Here is a 21,118-nt window from a genome sequence, read left to right as displayed (position 1 = left end):
GCGCGGACATGGCGACCGAGTCTATCTCCATGCCGAGAAAAGAGATCCTCTGCACGGGGCAAAGTTTGCTCTTTTCCCGGTTGACCCGAAGGCCCAGACGGGCTAGGTGCCGGAGCACCGGGTCTCTGTGTTCGCAAACCTGAGCTCGAGAGTGTGCCAGTATCAGCCAGTCGTCGAGATAGTTCAGGATGCGAACCCCGTGCTCGCGAAGGGGAACAAGGGCTGCCTCGACGATCTTCGTGAAGACGCGAGGGGACAGAGCTAACCCGAATGGGAGAACCGTGTACTGATATGCCTGGCCCTCGAAAGCAAACCGAAGAAACGGTCTGTGTCGAGGCAAAATGGAGACATGAAAGTACGCGTCCTTCAGGTCGATCGCTGCAAACCAATCCTGAAACCGAACGCATTCGAGAATGCGTTTCGCTGTGAGCATTTTGAACGGTAGTCGATGGAGAGAACGGTTCAAAATGCGCAGGTCCAGGATCGGTCGTAACCCACCGGTCTTTTTGGGGACAATGAAGTAGGGGCTGTAAAACCCGGACCTCATCTCGGCTGGAGGGACCGTCTCGATTGCACCCTTCGCCAGCAGGGTCGCAATCTCCGCTCTCATGACCGGGGCATTGCCACCGACCATCGTGGAGCGAACTCCCCCGAAACGGGGAGGAGACCGTGCGAACTGAATCGCGTAGCCGAATCTGATCGTTCTGATTACCCAGCGGGACAGCCCGGGCAGCTCTAGCCAGGCTTCCAGGAAGTGAACCAGCGGCGTCATCCGAACCACAGACGTCCCCCCGGAGGGGCAGCGAGGCGGGTCGACTGGCATGCGCGCAGGAGTTACCCCGCCCGGATGCACCGTCGAAGCCCGCTCCCCGACAGAAGAGACCAGGGAAGGCAGAGCGTTCCACGGGGGTCTGTTCTGCCGGGGGTCTGGCGATAGAGGGGGAAGGGAGGGGCGTAGCCCGGGGACGACACACGCTCCCTTCCGCGCCCTCAGAGACAGAGAGGAATGAGTGGGCTGACGCACTGGGACGTCGAGCGCACCCAATCCTGTCTGTGTGCTCAGTGATGATGTCAAGTCTTTCTTTAACCAACTCAGGGTGCTGCCCACCCGTGGGTGAGCAGCGGGGAGCTGAGAACAAAAGATTCTCCCCCGGCCTTCCACCGGGGGAAGGAGGGGGCCTGCTACCGCCTCCTGGGAAAAACTCAACTTCATCACTGAGCAGCCCGTCTCAGGAACGTCGCTTAGCCTGGCGTTTAGCGGGGCGTGCGGCCTGAGGGGGCTGTGACGCCTGCCTGCGGCCTCCTCCACGCCGTGGCCCGGATGAAGGCTGCTGCTGGGGCCGGGCAGGAGGGAGGGGAGCCGCGGGGGGGCGTCCTCGGCGGCGAGCAGCGGGAGGCATCTGTGCCGACGACTGGGTGGAGACAGCAGCTGGTCGTCGGGGCAGAATATGTTTGATTGCCTCCGTCTGCTTCTGGGCAGTGGAGAACTGCTGGGCAAAGTCCTCGACTGCACCGCCGAAAAGGCCAACCTGGGAGAGTGGGGCGTCGAGCAGACGAGTCCGCTCAGCGCTCCGAGTGTCTGAGCCAGAGATGACGCTCCTGGACCACACTGGTGGCCATCACCTGACCAACGGCGCGAGCGGCCACTTTCGTCGCCCGGAGAGCAAGGTCAGTGGCGGACCGCAAATCTTTGAATGCCGTTGGATCAGTCCCGCCCTCGTGCATATCTCTGAGCAGCTTCGCTTGGAAGACCTGCAAAGTGCTCATCGCATGCAAAGCGGTAGTCCCGCCGCTCTATAGGAACGCGCCGCCATAGCAGACGAGAACCTACAGGCTTTGACTGGGTGCTTAGGAGGACCCCGGGAGGAGGCGCTCTGTGGACACAGCCGCATCGCAACAGAGCGCTCCAGCGGGGGCATCCCAGTGTACCCACGGGCGGCCCCACCATCGAGGGGGGGAAAGGCGGGGGAGAGATCGCGCTCTCGAGTGGACAGCGGAGCCCCCCAAGAGCGCGATAACTCCACATGCAGCTCGGGGAAGAAAGGCAATGGAGTTGGCCGTGGCCTTGCGGCGGCAGCTTTGTCCAAAAACCAATCATCCATCCGTGAGAGATCGGGGCAGGGCGGAGGGTTCCACTCTAACCCGATAGTCCCAGCGGCTCGAGACAGCATGGCCGTCAGCTCGGGATCCGACACGGGCAACGCTGGCACTCCCGAAGGAGGCAACGCAGCCGCATCCTCATCTCCCGAGGACTCTAGCCCGCCTAGTGATGCTGTGATCGGCATCGCATCATCATCTGGAGCGCTGCCCGAAGCAGACGGTACCACCGAAGAAGCGGACGACTGAATCGAACTAACGCTCGCTGGCTCTCGCACTGAGGCGGGAGGTGTGGCCCGAGGAATCGTCGGGGCTTTGTTCCACACCGTCACCGTGAAATCACCAGGTCCCTGGGTCGACGGGCCCCCCGTGAGGGAAGCCGATCGAGTAGGGGGGACCGGGACTCTCACTTTAGTCAGATCATTGAGTCTCGACCTCAGTGTAGAGATGGTCATGTTCCCACAGAAGGAACATGAGTCATCCACGAACGCTGCTGCTGCATACTGAATGCCCAGGCATACAAAGCAGCGATCGTGACCATCAGATGACGATAGAAATCGACCACACCCAGAAGAACACGGGCGAACCATCTTTAAAAAGACGTGCCACGTGCAGCTCTTTCAATGAGAGGAGGAAATTCACTCTTTTCAGCGCTGAGGCGACCAGGGAGAAGCGCAAAGTCTGGCAGACCACTGCTCAGATCGCAGGCGATGCAGAATCTCGCTGGGTACCGCCGTCACACCAACACTGAAGAGGACGCTCGTCTCGAAGAGTCTTGAACAGTGAGAATGGCTTTCAGGAGTGAAGAGGTTCTCTTGGCTCCGAAGCGAAAACATACTGCGGTTGCGTTCACTTCCTCCTTTTATACTCACGGAGTAGGGCGGAGTACGCTATGCAAATTTCCGCAGCCCCAAGGCATTGCACGCCATTGGCTCGTTTTTAAATACTCGAAGAGGATTGGCTTTCTATGCGAAACCCCCAATCTCCGTCACTTCTGACGTAACTCGAACTGACTACGAAAGGGAACTACTATTTATGTCATTATTAAATCCCATCCCACAATAGAACACTTATGTTTCTAGGAGACATGACCGGCTGTCATTGAAACAATGAAGGATGGTGTACAGATCAATAATACACTGTCAATAAAACCCCTGCCTTGCTCAATTCTATGTCACAAAGCGCTGAATCTTAGAACAGCTCGTTCTGAGACAGTGATTTATTGAGATTGTAAATTTTTTTTTATCATTCTAGGGTGGTTTTGCTCACACACTGTCAACACACATTTATGTTCCAACACCATGTAAAACTGAATTTTCCATAATAGGTGCTCTAAATATTTTCACGTTTCGATCTATGATATAAAACACACCAGTTATAATCTGCTTGTGTTTTTTTTTTAACTTTATATAGGCTTCAAAATGTATACATTTTGGATTAACTTGTAAAGATTATCTTGATAGACAAAACGGGTCAACTTTGTTGAACACAGATCTTATGTTTTGCATAGCTTTTCTATCGAGGGAACCCATGCGCCTCTAACCTCTGAGTTGTCCTACAAAGTGACGTCATCTTGTACAAACAGATGCTGTATTTAGCAGTACATAAAGTATTAAATGGAAATGTATCTGAAATGTCTGTGTATTTGACAAATGATGCATTTATTTCAAACACAGTGTCCCTAATTTATCAAAAGTGCATACACCAAATTTCCAGCGTACACCTGTACACCCAAAACCACGGTGACTTTGAGATTTATCAATATGGACGTTGGCGTACGGCACGCTCAAATCCTACACCAGCTCAGGAGGTGGTGTACGCACGTTTTGAGTTAGTGAGGAAATGCGCAGAAAAATTCCTAACGCCACAAAACACACTGACAAACTAAAAGATGATATATTATGACCCACTGTAAAAAATAAAACAAACAAACAAACAAAAAAAACGACAACTTTATTATAAAAAAAACAACAAAATTATAAACTTCAGTGTTTATTTTTGACTTCAATGTTTAATTTGTGTGACTTTACCAAAGCATCTGATTTGTAAGTGTCACAGTCCGTCGTCTGCACCAGTCTGTCTTGTCATCAGCACTACACTCCCCACGATCCTCTTGTCTCTACTCCCGTACTCACTCCCTCGTCAGCCACCTGTTCCTCGTCTGTTCATCATTTTCACCTGTTTGCACCTCATTATGTTTGATTCCCCTGTGTATTTAGTTCCCTCAGTTTCATTCAGTCTTGGTCGGTCGTTGAACTTATGTTACAGTGTTTGAGTGTGATTCCTGTCTGTTCCTGTTCCATTGGATGTTTGAAGTTTAAGTAAAGTATTGAATTGGAGCTTTGCCTCTTTGGTTTCCTTCTTCCTCTGCCTGCACTCAACACTCACCTCGTGACAGAACGACCGACCTACCTAAAGAAATGGATTCCTTTGCGGCGGTTCAACTACTCTGCCTTGAGCAGGAAGATCAGTCCCTGGAGGATAATTTAATGGATTTCCTCTCCCTCGTTCCAGCCACAACCTTCAGCCACCTGTTGGACGACAGCCACTGCAGCTTTCTATATGCTGGCCTCAACACCGCCACCAGAGAGCAGTTGTCCGGGAACGGTCCCCCGGGGAGTTTCGCGGCATATGTGGAGTGGCTGCTGGTGTTCTGCGGATCTCCCTTCACCATCGATGACTGCACCAGCCCCACTCCAATGCCCGAGCCCTCCTTATCACTGGTTCCGTCCAGCCTCGTCGAACCTGAACTCTCCTCATCGCTGGTTCCGTCCAGCCCTCCTGAGCCTGAACTCTCCTCATCGCTGGTTCCGTCCAGCCCTCCCGAGCCTGAACTCTCCTCTCCGCTGATTCCGTCCAGCCCCGTCCAGCCAGCGCCAGAGACCGTCCAGCCAGCGCCGGAGACCGTCCAGCCAGCGCAGGAGACCGTCCAGCCAGCGCCGGAGACCGTCCGGCCACCGTCCAGCCAGCGCCGGAGACCGTCCAGCCAGCGTCCAGCCAGCGCCGGAGACCGTCCAGCCAGCGTCCAGCCAGCGCCGGAGACCGTCCAGCCAGCGTCCAGCCAGCGCCGGAGACCGTCCAGCCAGCGCTGGAGACCGTCCAGCCAGCGTCCAGCCAGCGCCGGAGCCCGTCCAGCCACCGCCAGAGCCCGTCCAGCCCGCGCCAGAGCCCGTCCAGCCAGAGCCCGTCCAGCCCGAGACCGTCCAGCCCGAGACCGGCCCTTCTGTCCAGCAAGAGACGGTCCACTCCCCGTCTGCCCCAGTGTCCCAGCCACGGCCGCCCGTAGGGTCCTCACCGCCGTGTCCGCCTGAAGGATCCTCACCCCCGTGGCCGCCCGAAGGGTCCTCACCGCCCCGGCCGCCCGAAGGGTCCTCACAGCCTGCTCCGCCCTGGCCACGCCTTCAGCATGCTCCGCCCTGGCCACGCCTTCAGCCTGCTCCGCCCTGGCCACGCCTTCAGCCTGCTCCGCCCTGGCCACGCCTTCAGCCTGCTCCACCATGTCCTGCTCCGCCCTGGCCACACCCTCATCCTGCTCCGCCCTGGGGGCTTCCTCCTCCAGACCACGCCCTCCACAGCCTCCAGGGCGCCCATCCCCCCTCCCCATTGATGTTACGGCGTGAGGTCACGCCTACCGGGAGGGGGGAGTGATGTCACAGTCGGTCGTCTGCACCAGTCTGTCTTGTCATCAGCACTATACTCCCCAGGATCCTCTTGTCTCTACTCCCGTACTCACTCCCTCGTCAGCCACCTGTTCCTCGTCTGTTCATCATTTTCACCTGTCTGCACCTCATTATGTTTGATTCCCCTGTGTATTTAGTTCCCTCAGTTTCATTCAGTCTTGGTCGGTCGTTGAACTTATGTTACAGTGTTTGAGTGTGATTCCTGTCTGTTCCTGTTCCATTGGATGTTTGAAGTTTAAGTAAAGTATTGAATTGGAGCTTTGCCTCTTCGGTTTCCTTCTTCCTCTGCCTGCACACAACACTCACCTCGTGACAGTAAGCATATGTATTCCTTCAGTTGCGAGAATGTGGACCCTGCCGTTTCAGGATTAGCTATCCCCGGCAGGTGCGCACGGACTCGGTTCGGTAATGAAAGGGTTTCAATGACCAAAAAATAATTCAGACTGACAAAATAATAAAAAAATACATTCTTCTTCTTTTAAATGACAATAATAATACAATACAAATAATAATAACGACATCCTTCTTCTAAATAATTCATTGTTAACACTAATATCCTCCTAATCCCACCAAAACCACACTAATATACATACGCCCCCGCGCGCACACACACCTACGATGCTTTTGGGAAACGCTGACCCAGTTATTTGTGTGATATGGTGAGTAAAGTTACAAAATCTTATTGTTATACCACTTCATTGTATCATCACACTAAACGCCACTTCAGAATTAAAAATTGTAAATAAAATCAGAGGAAAAAAAGAAGAGTAGCCTGTACTCACCATGCAAGCGATGAACAGCGGAAATGAAAACAAGCTAGAAAGCGACGTCATGAGTTTACGGCGCGGCCCCACCTCGATCGACGTCATCACTTTGCCCCTAACCAATGAGCAGAGGTGGAATGTAACGAAGTACAAATACTTCGTTCCTTTACTTAAGTACATTTTTCACGTATCTTTACTTTACTTAAGTACAATAAATAGTGCATACTTTTTACTTTTACTTCGTTACATTTTGCAGCAATTATTCTACTTTCTACTCCACTACATTTCTACAACTTCTGTTACATTTTCGTTACATTTTCTGATCAGTTTTTCCCCTGCCAAAACGCAATCTGACCGTCCGTTCGTTGCACGTTTGTCTCACCAGTGACGTTTGGTTGCCATAGATACAGTATATCAACCCGGTCACACTAAATGCGTCTCACAGGCAGACAGTGTGTTTATCGTGCAACTCATACGCGAAAATTTGTTTTTACGTGCATAGGAAACACACCGTGTGTAGTATATGTTTGGTTTGGTTAGGATTATGGCAAGCCAAGAGGTTCATAATTACACCATGAATTAATCTCGTTTACTGCCAAACATAGTTATTATATAGTAAGGATAAGCATGATGTGTATATTGCCTAATTGCAAGCTTGTTTCAGAAATGGTGACATTTTTTTCCATCATTATTGAACATCATTACAGGAGTAGGCTATTAGGTTGAATGAGTTAGAATTAAATGTTTTATTAATCATTACAAAATAGACATTAAGATAATAAATTGTTATACTTTTACTTTTAATACTTAAAGTACATTTAAAATAAAGTACTTTTTACTTTTTACTGAAGTATGGTTGTCATTGTGTTACTTCTACTTTTACTAAAGTAAATATTTATCTGGGTATTTGTACTTTTACTTAAGTACTGAGATTCAGTACTTCCTCCACCACTGCCAATGAGAAGCATTGTGGGCGGGGCTACACGTGTACCCCAGCCCCAGGTGTAGCCCCAGCCCCACACTTGTAGGCAGGTATATTGATCATTAAATCATAGTTTTGTTGTCTTGAATGATTCATTCAGTCATATTCATTCATTCATTGATTTATATCACTTGTTTAGTGTAAGCATAATCTTACGCCAAAATATACGCCCGTTTCTACGCAACAATGATAAATGAGGGCCAGTGTGAGCTGTCACTATGGGATGCAGAAAGTTTCTCTCTGTCTGTTTTCAGCTCCTCCCCGCCTACACATGGCAACTCCTGCCGATCGGTTACATACAGCCGCAGCCGATGTCCAACACACCTAATGTCACACAGGCAAACCAGAACAAAGAACAATGAAAACTAAATCAAAATAGAGCACACACGTTACACCTATCCAAAGGCTAGTTGTTCACTTGTTCTCATTATACACTTTTTTCCAATCTGTATCTATTCACACACACACAAAAAAAGCATCGCAGCCTGGCATAGAGTTATAGGATTGGGTCTCTGATACTTCTACTAGCATCATATTCAAAGCTCTGTCAGAGGTCAAAGCAGTTTGATGTTATCATTTTGATAAGCTAAACGCACAATACTATAATATGTTTTTTATGCATATCACAAAAACATAATGGGTAATCTGTTTTAAATGACACTGAATATTTTTACTAATCCATTTCAGAAGTGAAACAAATAGTTATTCTCTACGGAAGCACTGAACCACACCGTCCACCATTTCCGATTTAGTTTCTCTAGAGCTTACATTGCATTCTGGAATCGTTTTCTCTGTAAACGATATACACATTTGAATACAAATCAGAATCAATTGCATTTACTTGGAAAAGAGCAGCTTCTAAATTTGTCCTTTTGTTTTCTGGAAAGTAATAGGGCATATTTTATGTTTTCTTGTCTTTCATATTGATAATAAACATTATAAATGGTCTATGAAACAATAGTGTATTGTGTTAGTGTGAAAAAAAATCAACTCTCCATGTTGGTCTAATATTATATACACAATATAAATAATTGGCTTTGATCCATGAAACACTTTTCTTACAGTTGTGTTCTGTGTTATTTTCTTTTTTGGAAAAAGCATGTTGTGCTTTCATACTTAATAAAATGTTTGTTCTTTAGTCCTCCACCCTGCTTTCCCGTGATTGGCTTAGCTGCCAATCTACAGGTCATATGAGTCAAATTAATGGCCTTGTTCAGCCTCATTTGCTCAAATACAGAAAAACTCACCAGCCCCCATCCCTTCCTCTTTGCATTCAAAGCAATTCATTCATCTGTCAGTACCTACAACTACATGGGCTCTGATGCAGAACCAATTACCTTGGCCCTTAGAGTCAAAATTGATCGTCTTTTTTTAGTTTTAAATTAAAAACAATGTGGGGAACTAAATAGGGGTTAAGAAAGGTCTGACAACCACCTTTTGTTTTGAGTCTGTAATTGGACATAAATGTCAAAATATTATAGTCTCAGTTCAAGACTTGGGCTCTAATGTTGTGTTTTTCCTCTAAGAGGTGAATAACCGAGTGCCCTCTAACAGTGTGATTATTTTCCTCAGAGGATAAACCATTTTCCGGGAATGGGTGAGATCTGTCGTAAGGACTGCTTGGCAAGGAACATGGCCAAGTGAGTTGAAAACATGATACCATATCAGAAACATGACTGATTACATCTGCCTTCCAGCCAAGGAACATTGACTTTACTCTTCGTTTTCATTCATTTTAATACCCTCTTGTTTTCCTTAGAATGATTAAAAGTCAGCCTCAGGAATATAGCTTCATCCCCAAAACCTGGATCTTCCCAGCCGAGTACACACAGTTCCAGAACTATGTAAAGGAGTTGAAAAGAAAACGCAAGCAGAAAACATTTATCGTTAAGCCTGCAAATGGAGCCATGGGCCATGGGTAAGTTCCACAGACTGGAAGTTTTGCATCCTGTTGAGTATGAATAAATAAATTATAAAAATAACTAGATTATTTATTATTTTCCTTATGAACAGCATATTGCTACAAAAGTGGCAAACATTTTTTGTTCAACCTAGCATTCTTCGAGAAGCTTAAAATGCAGTAGAACAGTTTGTAGGATACCCTTATTAACACAGCATACTTTATTGGCTCTGGAACAGTATCCTAATTAATTAGTCATTGTTAAATATACCTACCTGCATGAAGCTGCTTTCGTTGTGTTATTTTATAAAATATTTTAAATTTTGTATAACTTTAACTTTTGACCGCAATTTCCAATATTATTCTATTAAAGGGACACTATGCAGTTATTTTAGCTTAATTTAATAGCTTCGAAGTAATTGAAATGGTTATATGACTTCTTTTGGGTTGAATGGTGGGCGTCTCGACCCCCCCCTGGTGCCTGTGAGCGGAAAAATCTCACTTGCAACTTCGGTGCGGCGAGCTTCCGGCCTCAGCATCAGGAAGTATCGCGTGATATCAGCTCTCGCAATGTAACATATTCCTTTACGGCAACACTGCACATATCCAGGAACAAGGTCGAGAGATGGAGTTTGTCACACTATCGTCATGGCTGAGCCGGCATATAAGATACAGAAAGCTAGGAAAGCATTGTCGGAGGAACAGAGAAAGAGGAAACAGCAGACTGACCGAGCGAGGAGTCAGACACAAGCATAGGCGTAATTTGCGTGATATGTCCCCATTGAAACATCTCGCAGCATGGATGTACCAATAATAACAAATAAAACATCTCCAGGTAACTAGTAGAGCATTCATTTAGTTTGTTTGTTAAATAAGAGGTGATCTGAAATGTGTTGTTTTTGAAATCAAGTGACCAAAGTGCTCTTTGCCGCTGCGATCAGTTTCAGTGGATTCAGTGTTCTGTTATGACCGGTTGCACTGTCTTCAAAAGGACACGCGCTCAATCCGTTGCGGGGACTGAGAGACTCCTTACGGTGAAATCACAAAACCCAAAGCACAAAAAACATGTCCCTGCTTGAAATACAGCCACTAATAAACAATCTGTTTTGATGAGGAAAATAAACTATACTATTAGTAGGGATTAGAAGAACCCAGAACCTGTGACACACATGGCAAAATTTCGTCCTCTGGACCATTATAGTTCATGGGGATATGTATTTAATCACGTGAAAATTATCACCACTAACAACATATATTAGATCTCATTAAACGACAAATTAAACACAATGTACTATTGTATACTATGTTACACGTCACGCTCTCCGTGAGTGGTAACGTTACGACACTAACGTTAAAAACAAGTACTCCACAGTTACTCTAGAGGTCGCTGTTTGACAAAAACAGCATTCCTGCCTGGTGTCCCTTTAAAATGTTTTTCTGTAAAAAAAAAAAAAAAAAAAAAAAAACACACACACACACACACACACACACACACACACACACACACACACACACACATATATATATATATATATATATATATATATATATATATATATATATATAATTTAAAAAGCAGAGGGTAATGGCTGGTTTATGTCCAATTTGAAAGACCAGTACAGCTGCCATTAGGGGGGAAATGTGACAATATTGTCTGATAATGTCTGATATTATGAAAACACAGATGGAAGTTAAGAGTAATACTGAATAGCTGGGTTAGGATTGTAAAGGGCTGATAGGAGTGTTGCTCCATGTTTTACTTATATGTTTTATCATGTTTTAAGTTTTTAGTTGAAAACAGTGTTGTGTAAACAGCCCCTTAGTTAAGGGGACACTTAATTTTCAGCAGTATTATTGATTTGACTACTGAAATTTTTTTCTACAGAGCTGCTTTACAGCTGAATTGGACTCATTTTATTTTTTATGATCTTTACACAGCTATTGAACAAAACTGAATCCACACTGAACTGACCTCAACTCAATAATGGCACTATTTTCTTTTTAGAGCTGCTTTACCATTGAATTTAACTGTTTGCATCATTGAACTATTATTTTCCTGTATATCCCTTCAAAGCTGCTTTGAAACAATCTCTGTTGCATAAAGTGCTATTTGAGTAAAGGTGACTTGACTTGGCTTTTATTGTGCCACCACAAGCATTCATTCGAATGGCAAACTTGAAACTGAACTCTAACCCTAATATTACACCTAACCCCAGTCCTTTATCCTAATGCTGAAACCTCATACCTAGGCCTATGCTTAAAGTGTACAGCAGCAGATGGGGCACCTGATTTATTTATGACGGTCTTTCATCTGTTTGTAAATTAATATTTCTATGGTCATACGCTACAGCAAGCTGGTACTTATTAAAATGAGAAGTCATCAAAGGTTGAATTATTGTGCTGCATTTAACAAGTGAAAGGAGATCGTCTGCTAGGCTGGAGATTAAATTTGAAAAAGCGTAGCGTGACGCAGGAAATTAAGTTATATCTTCCTACGTAATTTATTTTTCAGGGCCGAAAACTAAATGAATATTGTTTGCGTCTAAGCAGAGGCTTGTTAAAAAACTGTGGCGGGCTAAAAGACGAGATCCCCACTGGTGCCAAATTAAACAGTCAGCCAAAGTGGGTTTTGATTACCTGCCATCAGCCCTCATCAATCATGTCATGCAATTCAAACAACCCCATTATCCTCTACAACATAACACAACACAAGCTACTGGACGCTAAACACACACCTGAGCCAGCGGACGCCAAGCACGGGACTAGAGACTGTGTGCCAAAACGGTGGAGATAAGGAAGTTTGGCCAGTGTGCAGCTTTTGGCTGAGCGTCAAATTCAAGTACTCAGAACACCCTTCGCAAAGCAGAAACAATTAATATTTAATTTTTAATTAGAAATTACATTTTTATTTATTAAACAAAACACCTTTTAATGATAAGCAGCTATGGATGTGGCATTTCTTATTGAAAACAGAATGCATTTGAAGTGTAATAAATCCTAGAAATCCCTCAAGAGCCACTTATTACGCTAGAGACTCAGTCGCAGTAAATCATTTTTAATTGTTTTAATTGAGAGAATGGAGCGTCTCAGTGTTGCGGCCCATGTTCCTGTTTGGTCATTTTCTGCAATGTTATGCTTGCACAAAACAAACAATCGTAAATGAGTCAAATGTATCATGAGTCACTAGAGAATCTTTCGTAACATCACAACTCATGAGAATGGTCAGCTGTGTTTTAATAGTGCTGAACCTCTACATTGAATCACACCAAGAACAAGCAGACAAATTCGTTTGCAATATTTATCAGCTGACATGGCTAACAAATGAACTGTGGTGACCAAGCCCTCCTTTAGCAGCTTGCGGTCCTTGGAAAGTTGACATCTCAGGTAATTGTTGAGGCCATGCGAACCGGACGAAGAGAAACATGTATCCAATTAAGTCAATGCAGACCAATGGTCGTATATTTTACCGTCAAAATTGTTTTTCTAAGGCCCCTCTGTTTGTTAAACATCCAAATCTCACTTTTTTTCATGTGTTTGGTACTGGTGAACACATCATTGTCTGTATTTTAAAACAGCCAAGAGCTGGAGATCTGTTCAACATCAAAATCAAAGGAAATAAATGATGGCAGGGCTTTAAACAGACCAAGACGTCTGGTCTTATTAACCTGGGCCTAGTCAGGGTCCAGGGACCAGCGATAGAGGCAACGCCTTATTAAACTCGCTCTCACTGATACACTTCAAAGGTTTGGATTCTTAACCAACAATAAAATATGCACCACATTTTAGGGATGTGCTCTTATAGAATCTTATCCGTTTTCTCCCAGGATATCTCTGATTCGAAACGGCGAAAAGCTGCCGGTCCAGGACCACTTCATTGTGCAGGAATACTTGGACAAGCCTTTTCTCATGGAGGGCTACAAGTTTGACCTGAGATTCTACATTCTTGTTACTTCCTGTGATCCACTGCGTGTCTTCCTCTACAACGACGGCCTGGTTCGATTAGGTACAGAGAAGTACCACACGCCAAACAAGTCCAACCTGGTAAGTTGGCTTATGACATCATTTAAGCGATGTGAAAATTGTAATTCTATGCCGTAAATGAACTAATAAAAAGTAATCAAAATTTACATCATTAATGGTCAAAAACCTTCTACTCCAAAGTCAAATAGACACTTTTCACAATCAAGCCAATCCTGATAGATAAAAGCAATTTTTTATAGCTAAAAGTATACAGTATGCTGTTAATGGTCTTTCATGTCTTATTTAGTAGTCGACCGATATGGTTTTTTTGATGGCTGATGCCGATATCTGAGAGAGCAGTACATACATACATACTATATATATGTGTGCTTCCACATATATATATATATATATATATATATATATATGTGTGTGTGTGTGTGTGTGTGTGTATGTGTGTGTTTATATATATATATATATATATATATATATATATATGTATATATATATAATAAATTAGATAAATTTAATAAACTTATATTTAAAAAAAATCTTTAAAATAAACATGCTTAGGCCCTATACTTTAGATGGTAACTTCTTGAATCTGCAATCCCATTACAGTTTTTTTCACAAATAAAGTAATTGTTTAAAAACATGTGAATATGTGAATATACAGTATATATACACTCACCGGCCACTTTATTAGGTACCCCATGCTAGTAACGGGTTGGACCCCCTTTTGCCTTCAGAACTGCCTCAATTCTTCGTGGCATAGATTCAACAAGGTGCTGGAAGCATTCCTCAGGGAGTTTGGTCCATATTGACATGATGGCATCACACAGTTGCCGCAGATTTGTCGGCTGCACATCCATGATGCGAATTTCCCGTTCCACCACATCCCAAAGATGCTCTATTGGATTGAGATCTGGTGATCCAACACATCGGCCAATCAGAAAAAACTTATCGGCCGATGCCGATATTTTAAAAATGCCAAATATCGGCCTATATATTGGCCGTGGCGATATATCGGTCGACCACTACTCTTATTTATTTCTGCAATTCTTGCTCTCATTTTTAAATAAGTTCATTGTAAACACAGTTTGACATTAACACCCGCCAACCCACCAAATGCGGGTGGATTTCACGCGTGGCTGGTAACACAGTCACTCCCACTAGCCACTTAGCCATGTTGAAAAATTGTAGTCTTGTCAAAAGACATCTGACATAACAAACTAATTGCATTTGAGTACTACCTGCACATAATCTACTGTTTGCTCATTGGTCCATTTGTGATTCCTCTTGAACGACTAGACACGCGGAGATTAAACTCACGGACTGGCCGTCGGACTGAGGGCTGTTTTAATCTGCCCTTAATTATCAACTTAATGTGATATCAGAGCTGCCAGAGCTTCATGATGATAATTATTAAATCAGAGCTCTGACGAAATGCTGATGCAAAACAAACAATCCAAAGTCCTCACAACTGTCAAATAGGCCTATTTATAATTGTAGTCTTAGAAAAAATAATTTATTCTTTGCTCATTGTTTCTAATGCAGATAATTGTTCTACTCTGTATTACAGTATTTACTGCTGTAAAGAAGCAATTTTATTATATACAATAAGAAACTTGTATGTGTTTATCTTAATAGACAACATGTTTTCAAAAAATGATAATGATAATATTATTACATTTCAGCACGTTTTAAGCTCCATTTAAATAATTTTGGAAAACCACTAGCCACATTGGTTAGTGAGCAAAAAAGTTAATGTCAAGCGCTGATTGTAAAATATGTGAAGAGTTCAGATGCAAAAGCCTCTAAATGCCATTTGAAATTTTCTTCTAAAATGACCATTTTTATCAAGCTTGTATATTTAAGTTCAGTAATTTCACTTAAATGGCAATTAATAGATAATCTTCATTGCCATTTAAGTGAAATTACTGAACTTAAATATACAAGCTTGATAAAAATGATCATTTTAGTAGAAAATTTCAAATGGCACTTAGAGGCTTTTGCATCTGAACTCTTCATGTGCAAATGACATATTGAAAATCTTCCTAAAACTATTCTAATGTAAATGGTTGAAATGTAACTATCTGTAAAAACGTGTAAACTGTCATATTGTAAATCATTAAAACAATGCATTAAAATGTGGCATTACATATATTAATAAAATATTATTGTAACGCCAATGTTTTTTTTATTTTTTTTTTATAAAACCTTTCTGTGAATTGTGTAAGATTATAAATGTGACAATTTATATAATATTGGTTTTACATAGATTTATGTTTGTTCAGTTGCCAAAACACTGATGCTTTGATGCACACTGCTGCACATTATGCTTTTTTCACCAATTAAAAAAAAAAAAGGCAGCTATGCTCTGATGGACTTTCATTTTTTAATATCCTCAGGACCAGCTGTACATGCACTTGACCAACTACTCCGTAAACAAACACAATGAGAACTTTGAGCGAGACGAAACGGTGGACAAAGGCAGCAAGCGGTCTATTGGGTGGTTCACAGAGTTCCTTCGAACCAACGATTACGACGTGGCCAAATTCTGGGGCGATGTATCAGTGAGTTGTTTTTATTTTATTGCTTCTCGTTGTTATCTTGTTGTCTTTTAAATGTAGGGCTTCGTGATACACCGGTGAAATGTGATGTACAATATAACTTTGATAATAGAGTGGTGCAGGAATGACGTCAGAACATCTAATTCTTGTCTAATTCGCCACTGGTTCTTTCGAGATTTTCTTATTGGGTTTTATAATGGGGTTTTTCAATTAATGAGTAAAATAAAGCCTGTGGTAAATATAACTTGCCTTGACTTGTTGCACCAGGACTAGCTGCCTGGCCGAGAGATTCAGCGACCAGGGAGGAAGCAGGGCAGGAATCAACATGAGATTAAAAAAAAAATGAGTTACTGATTGGAGCTCAAGCGTAATTCAGGCAGACCATGGCGTGACAGACAGCTATCAGCTGATCCGTAACTCCTCCCACTACCAGTTAATCAAGGCATCCGTACACTCATTTGCTTTTATCTGTCGCACAGACATGCATTATACCAGCTCTCAGTTCGCACAGACAGACACTTCAGACATGTGCTTCCCCATCCTCCATCCCCAACTCCTCCTCATGCAAGCACATGATTGCTCAATCTTGTCCGATCTCATTAAAGTACTTGTATTACTTCCGCATGGAATTATGTAACTGGTGCTTATACTGGTTAATTGCCATAGGCTCCGGGGGGTTCAAACCTTCAAAGGATGACTGCAAATAAAATTCAGAGCCTCGACTTCTTAATCAAACATTGTGGTCCTAAAAAAACAAAAAACAAAAAAAAAAACAAAAAAAAACACATACACTAAAGAACACTGACGATAGCTATTTTTTAAACAAAATAAAGTAACTAAAAATATAAGCTTGCAAAATAAAATAAAAGTAATAAGCAAAAGAATGAATACAAAATAAATAAACAAACTGGAACTGCAAACAAAAGAATAAAGAAACAAGGCCACAATTTTTCAGGGAACTTATAAAATAAAATAAAATAAAGACTAGTTAGCAACAAAATCAAAATCAAGAGATTACCTGAAAATAAGGATTGGGAGAACTAGAGCTAAAACAAAAATTGGAGCTTGAATAGAGTAAAAATAAGAAGAAAGAAAGAAATTAAAATGTAAAGACTAAATGTAGCGCTGTCTAATAAGACTCGTAGACACATAAAATCCATACAAAGAACGCAGACAACGCGCACAAAACAAACCAGCAAAGACATGAGGGAAAGGGGCACAATATAAAGGGAGCAGAGGACATGAAGAACAGGTGAACACAATCAAGAAAACGAGAACTAGACAAGGACTAAAAAAGGGGGCATGGTAACGGGAAATAAGGAGGAGGGACGAGAGGAGCACATGGCCAACACAAACAAAGACAGTGGCTTGTCCTCAAGCAAGACAAACAAAGAAACATTAAAGGTATAGTTCACCCAAAAAGGAAAATTCTGTCAATATTTACTCACCCTTATGTTGTTCCATCTTCGAACACAAATTAAGATATTTTTGATGAAATCTGAGAGCTGGATCACTCCTCCATCGGCTTCTTTAGGGATTGAAACTTGTTCCCCGAAAAGTTATTAAAGACATCGTTAAAATAGTCCAAGTGACTACAGTGGCTCAATCCTAAGTTTATCAAGCAACAAGAAATATTCATTTCCTTCTCTGTGGGCGTTGAGAGTTCACTAGTGTAACAGCGTAAGCTTCTGTTGTTGTATGTCACACGCATCACACACATGACCAACGTCGGGCAATAGTGAGCCTACGTGTGACGTAGCTCTACGCTATCACACTTAACTGACTAGAGGCCCACAGAAAGAAATAAAATGTTGAAATAAAGTTATTTTTGTTTGTTTTTGCAATCAAAATATATTCTCGTTGCCTGATAAACTTAAAGGAGAACTCCGGCGAACAATGAACCTTTGGTCTAATAAAACATTGGTACATTTAACCGTTCTCTGAGATTTGTTTTCATGATAATCGAATGTAAAGAGTTTTATCTCTAAAAACTGTTTAGCGTATAATGCTAGTAATGGGGGCATTCAGTGGCGCAAAAAGTGGGTATGGGCTATATGCGGCGCATAGGGGCGCAGCACAATGGGGGGCGCCAAAGCGATGGTAAAAAAAAAATAAAAAAAATAAAATAAAATTATATATAGGCTATATTGTATTCTATAGGCCTATGTAGCTGCCGTTGTGCGTTTCTAAATCATTTCTGCATTCCTTCAATGTTATATAAAATTTTAGAGGACTAACAGCCAGGCTAGAGTAGGCGCCCTCATGGAGAAGGGGGGCGGGTAATAACGCGAGCGGGCGGGGGCGCTGTGAGCGCTGAGCGAGTAGGTACGAGTAGTTAGTTGTCGTCGAAAAAGATGGATAAAACAAAATGCTGTGGTGCTAAAAATAGAACAAGAAAGAGAGAAAAGCAGATGGCTAAATAACTGCATGCATTGCTGAAAGCCAACAGGTAGGATTTAAAATGTGACATATCCAGGCATGTAGGCTATCTATATCTCGGTGGCCATCGGGACTACCGGGAGATTCCCGTTGGGCCGACGTGCTTTTCAGCCAATACATTTCATCCTTTTTTAATTTATTTGTCTTAACGGCCCACAAAACTCATACATCGGCGGCCCATTTGTTTGTTGTTTGTTCTTGTTTTGGTTTTTGCTTAATTGGTGGCGCTGTGCTGGTGTAATGCATTGGTCAAAAAAAGTCAGCTTTAGTTTTTTTTTTCTGACACACTGGCCCATGAAATATGTAATTATGCGCAAGTATCTTTCAAGTATAGAAATTAGTGCAAAACTAATTATGAAAGTTTCCTTTATTTTTCTGTGCATTTGTTTTACAATAGCCTTTATGGCTATTACTATCATGGAATTAATATTATAAATATTATTATGTAGTAGTGTAATGTAGACAGACAATAACTAAAAGGGGTTCAAATTTTTCTCTGTTTAATTTGCACCTTGAATATGGGTTGGAGCTTTTAATTTTGAACTCTCAAAGTGCACCAGACTGCTGAATTTAACATTACAAAACACAAAATTTTCTTACGGGGGAGCATGCCCCCGAACCCCCCTAAAGAAACAGAGGTCCACCTACCACAGTTTTACCTAAAATCCTGTGAGAAACACTGGTATATATGTTCCAATGGAGTTTATAGTTTTCTTAGGGGGGTTCATCAAGGTGGAGTAGCTATAGTTTAATTGTGTTAATAAACGACAATTTGCACTTATTTTTTCTGTTAGCTCTCATTTCTTCCTACTCACTTATTACACAGCACACTTACATTACATTTATTTTATTTATTTATTTATTTTTTGGGGGGGCGCTAAAATTGTTACTGCATACCCCTCTGAAACTGGGTAGTTGCGCCCCTGGGGGCATTGACTAAGTAAAAAGAAATCGCTATTTTATACCACTAACAAGGCTCAAAATAGCCCCACACTAACGCAGTAACATAATGAGGCTCCATACATGCAAAACGAAGCATTGAGAACTTTGTAAGTGTACAGACCGTTTAATAATAAGAAGATACTTTATGAAGACAGTTCACTTCGTGTATACAGACAGGAGCCATCTTAAAAAATAGTCTCGATAAGTCGATCCCCGAACGCCGTTCATACAGTTCAGAAGTTCGCTGAACTTCATACAGTTCAGATCACTCAGCACAACGTTCGTGGTTTGACTTATCGAGACTATTTTTTAAGATGGCTCCTGTCTGTATACACGAAGTGAACTGTCTTCATAAAAAATCTTCTTATTAAACGGTCTGTACACTTACAAAGTTCTCAATGCTTCGTTTTGCATGTATGGAGCCTCATTATGTTACTGCGTTAGTGTGGGGCTATTTTGAGCCTTGTTAGTGGTTTAAAACAGCGATTTCTTTTTACTTAGTCAATGCTCCCATTACTAGCATACGCTAAACAGTTTTTAGAGATAAAACTCTTTACATTCGATTATCATGAAAACAAATCTCAGAGAACGGTTGACTATGTACCGATGTTTTATTAGACCAAAGGTTCATTGTTCGCCGGAGTTCTCCTTTAAGATTGAGCCCATGTAGTCGCTTGGACTATTTTAACGATGTCTTTAATAACTTTTCGGGGCCGGCAAGTTTCAGTCACTTAGAAAGCCTATGGAAGAGTGAGACAGCTCTCAGATTTAATCAAAATAACGGTTTAAATTAATTTGAGTTCCGAAGATGAACGTAGGTCTTACGAGGTTGGAACAACATGAGGGTGAGTAAATATTGACATAATTTTCATTTTTGGGTGAACTATCCCAATAAACAGACAAAACAGACAAGGCTGCCAAGGCAGGACCCTGGCAAAATGATACAAGTATGCACCCTTTAAAAATACAAGGTGTTACATTTATATTATGAAAAAATAACCATGGTGTTACATAAGAAAATTTCACTAACCATGTTTTTTTTTTTATTATTACCATAGTTTTACTACAAATATCATTGCTAAAATATAGATCCTGTAGTGGTAACCATGGTACATTTATAGTTACTGCAGTTTTAGGCTACTAAAAATACAAAAGTCACACTCTAATTACTGTAGTAAAACCATGGTTAATTTGTGTAAAGGCCTGCCAGTGACATGCTGTTGTTGTACCCCTAAAGGTAAAATTTTGCACATTTATTGACAGATTTATTAACAATAATTTACAGAACATAAGATGATCCATTTTAACTTTTAACAATCAATTTAATTAACTTTAATTGCACAAACTAGCCTGATTCTAATAAATGTTACATGCTCTTCAAAAGATTGGAGTTGGTAATTTAAAAAAAAAAAAAATAAGTCTCTTCTGCTCACCAAAACTGCATTTATTTGATAAAAAAAATGTAGCAAGCAGGGCGGGGCAGAGAGCCGTGGGAAGCGAGTCCCACGGAGGAGCTGTGGGAGGATAAAAAGGAGGAGTGATGACAGTGAAGGACGAGAGAGGACCAGGGACCTGACTTATAAACGTTGCGTATGCACAAAACAGCCATTGAAATGTGCGTAAGCAATTTTCCACGCACATCGGGATTTATTAAAATAAACTAGCCGTAAATATGTGCACACTGTACAGACACTCAAGACCGTGCGTACGCAGACTTTTACTGGAGTGAGTGAAGTAATGAATAAAACAGAATTATTTAACCCTCTGGGGACGGCTATCGC

The 21,118-nt window shown here is 42.4% G+C and overlaps 1 protein-coding gene across 2 annotated transcripts in view; it reads left to right on the top strand.

Annotated features, from left to right (window-relative positions):
- Positions 1-21,118, top strand: part of ttll7 (tubulin tyrosine ligase-like family, member 7) — a 166,435-nt gene that overhangs the window by 55,670 nt on the left and 89,647 nt on the right. For both annotated transcript variants that reach the window (XM_039653633.2, XM_039653632.2), the window contains exons 5-8: positions 9,096-9,163; positions 9,283-9,441; positions 13,248-13,464; positions 15,795-15,959. In XM_039653633.2, the coding sequence (XP_039509567.2) occupies positions 9,096-9,163; positions 9,283-9,441; positions 13,248-13,464; positions 15,795-15,959 (609 nt within the window). The remainder of the gene's footprint in view (positions 1-9,095; positions 9,164-9,282; positions 9,442-13,247; positions 13,465-15,794; positions 15,960-21,118) is intronic.

This window comes from Pimephales promelas, chromosome 21, assembly GCF_988280905.1.
Source record: "Pimephales promelas chromosome 21, fPimPro1.hap1.1, whole genome shotgun sequence".
NCBI lineage: Eukaryota > Metazoa > Chordata > Actinopteri > Cypriniformes > Leuciscidae > Pimephales > Pimephales promelas.
The sequence above is the reverse complement of the archived record's forward strand: the minus strand, read 5'-3'. Positions and strand labels throughout refer to the sequence as shown.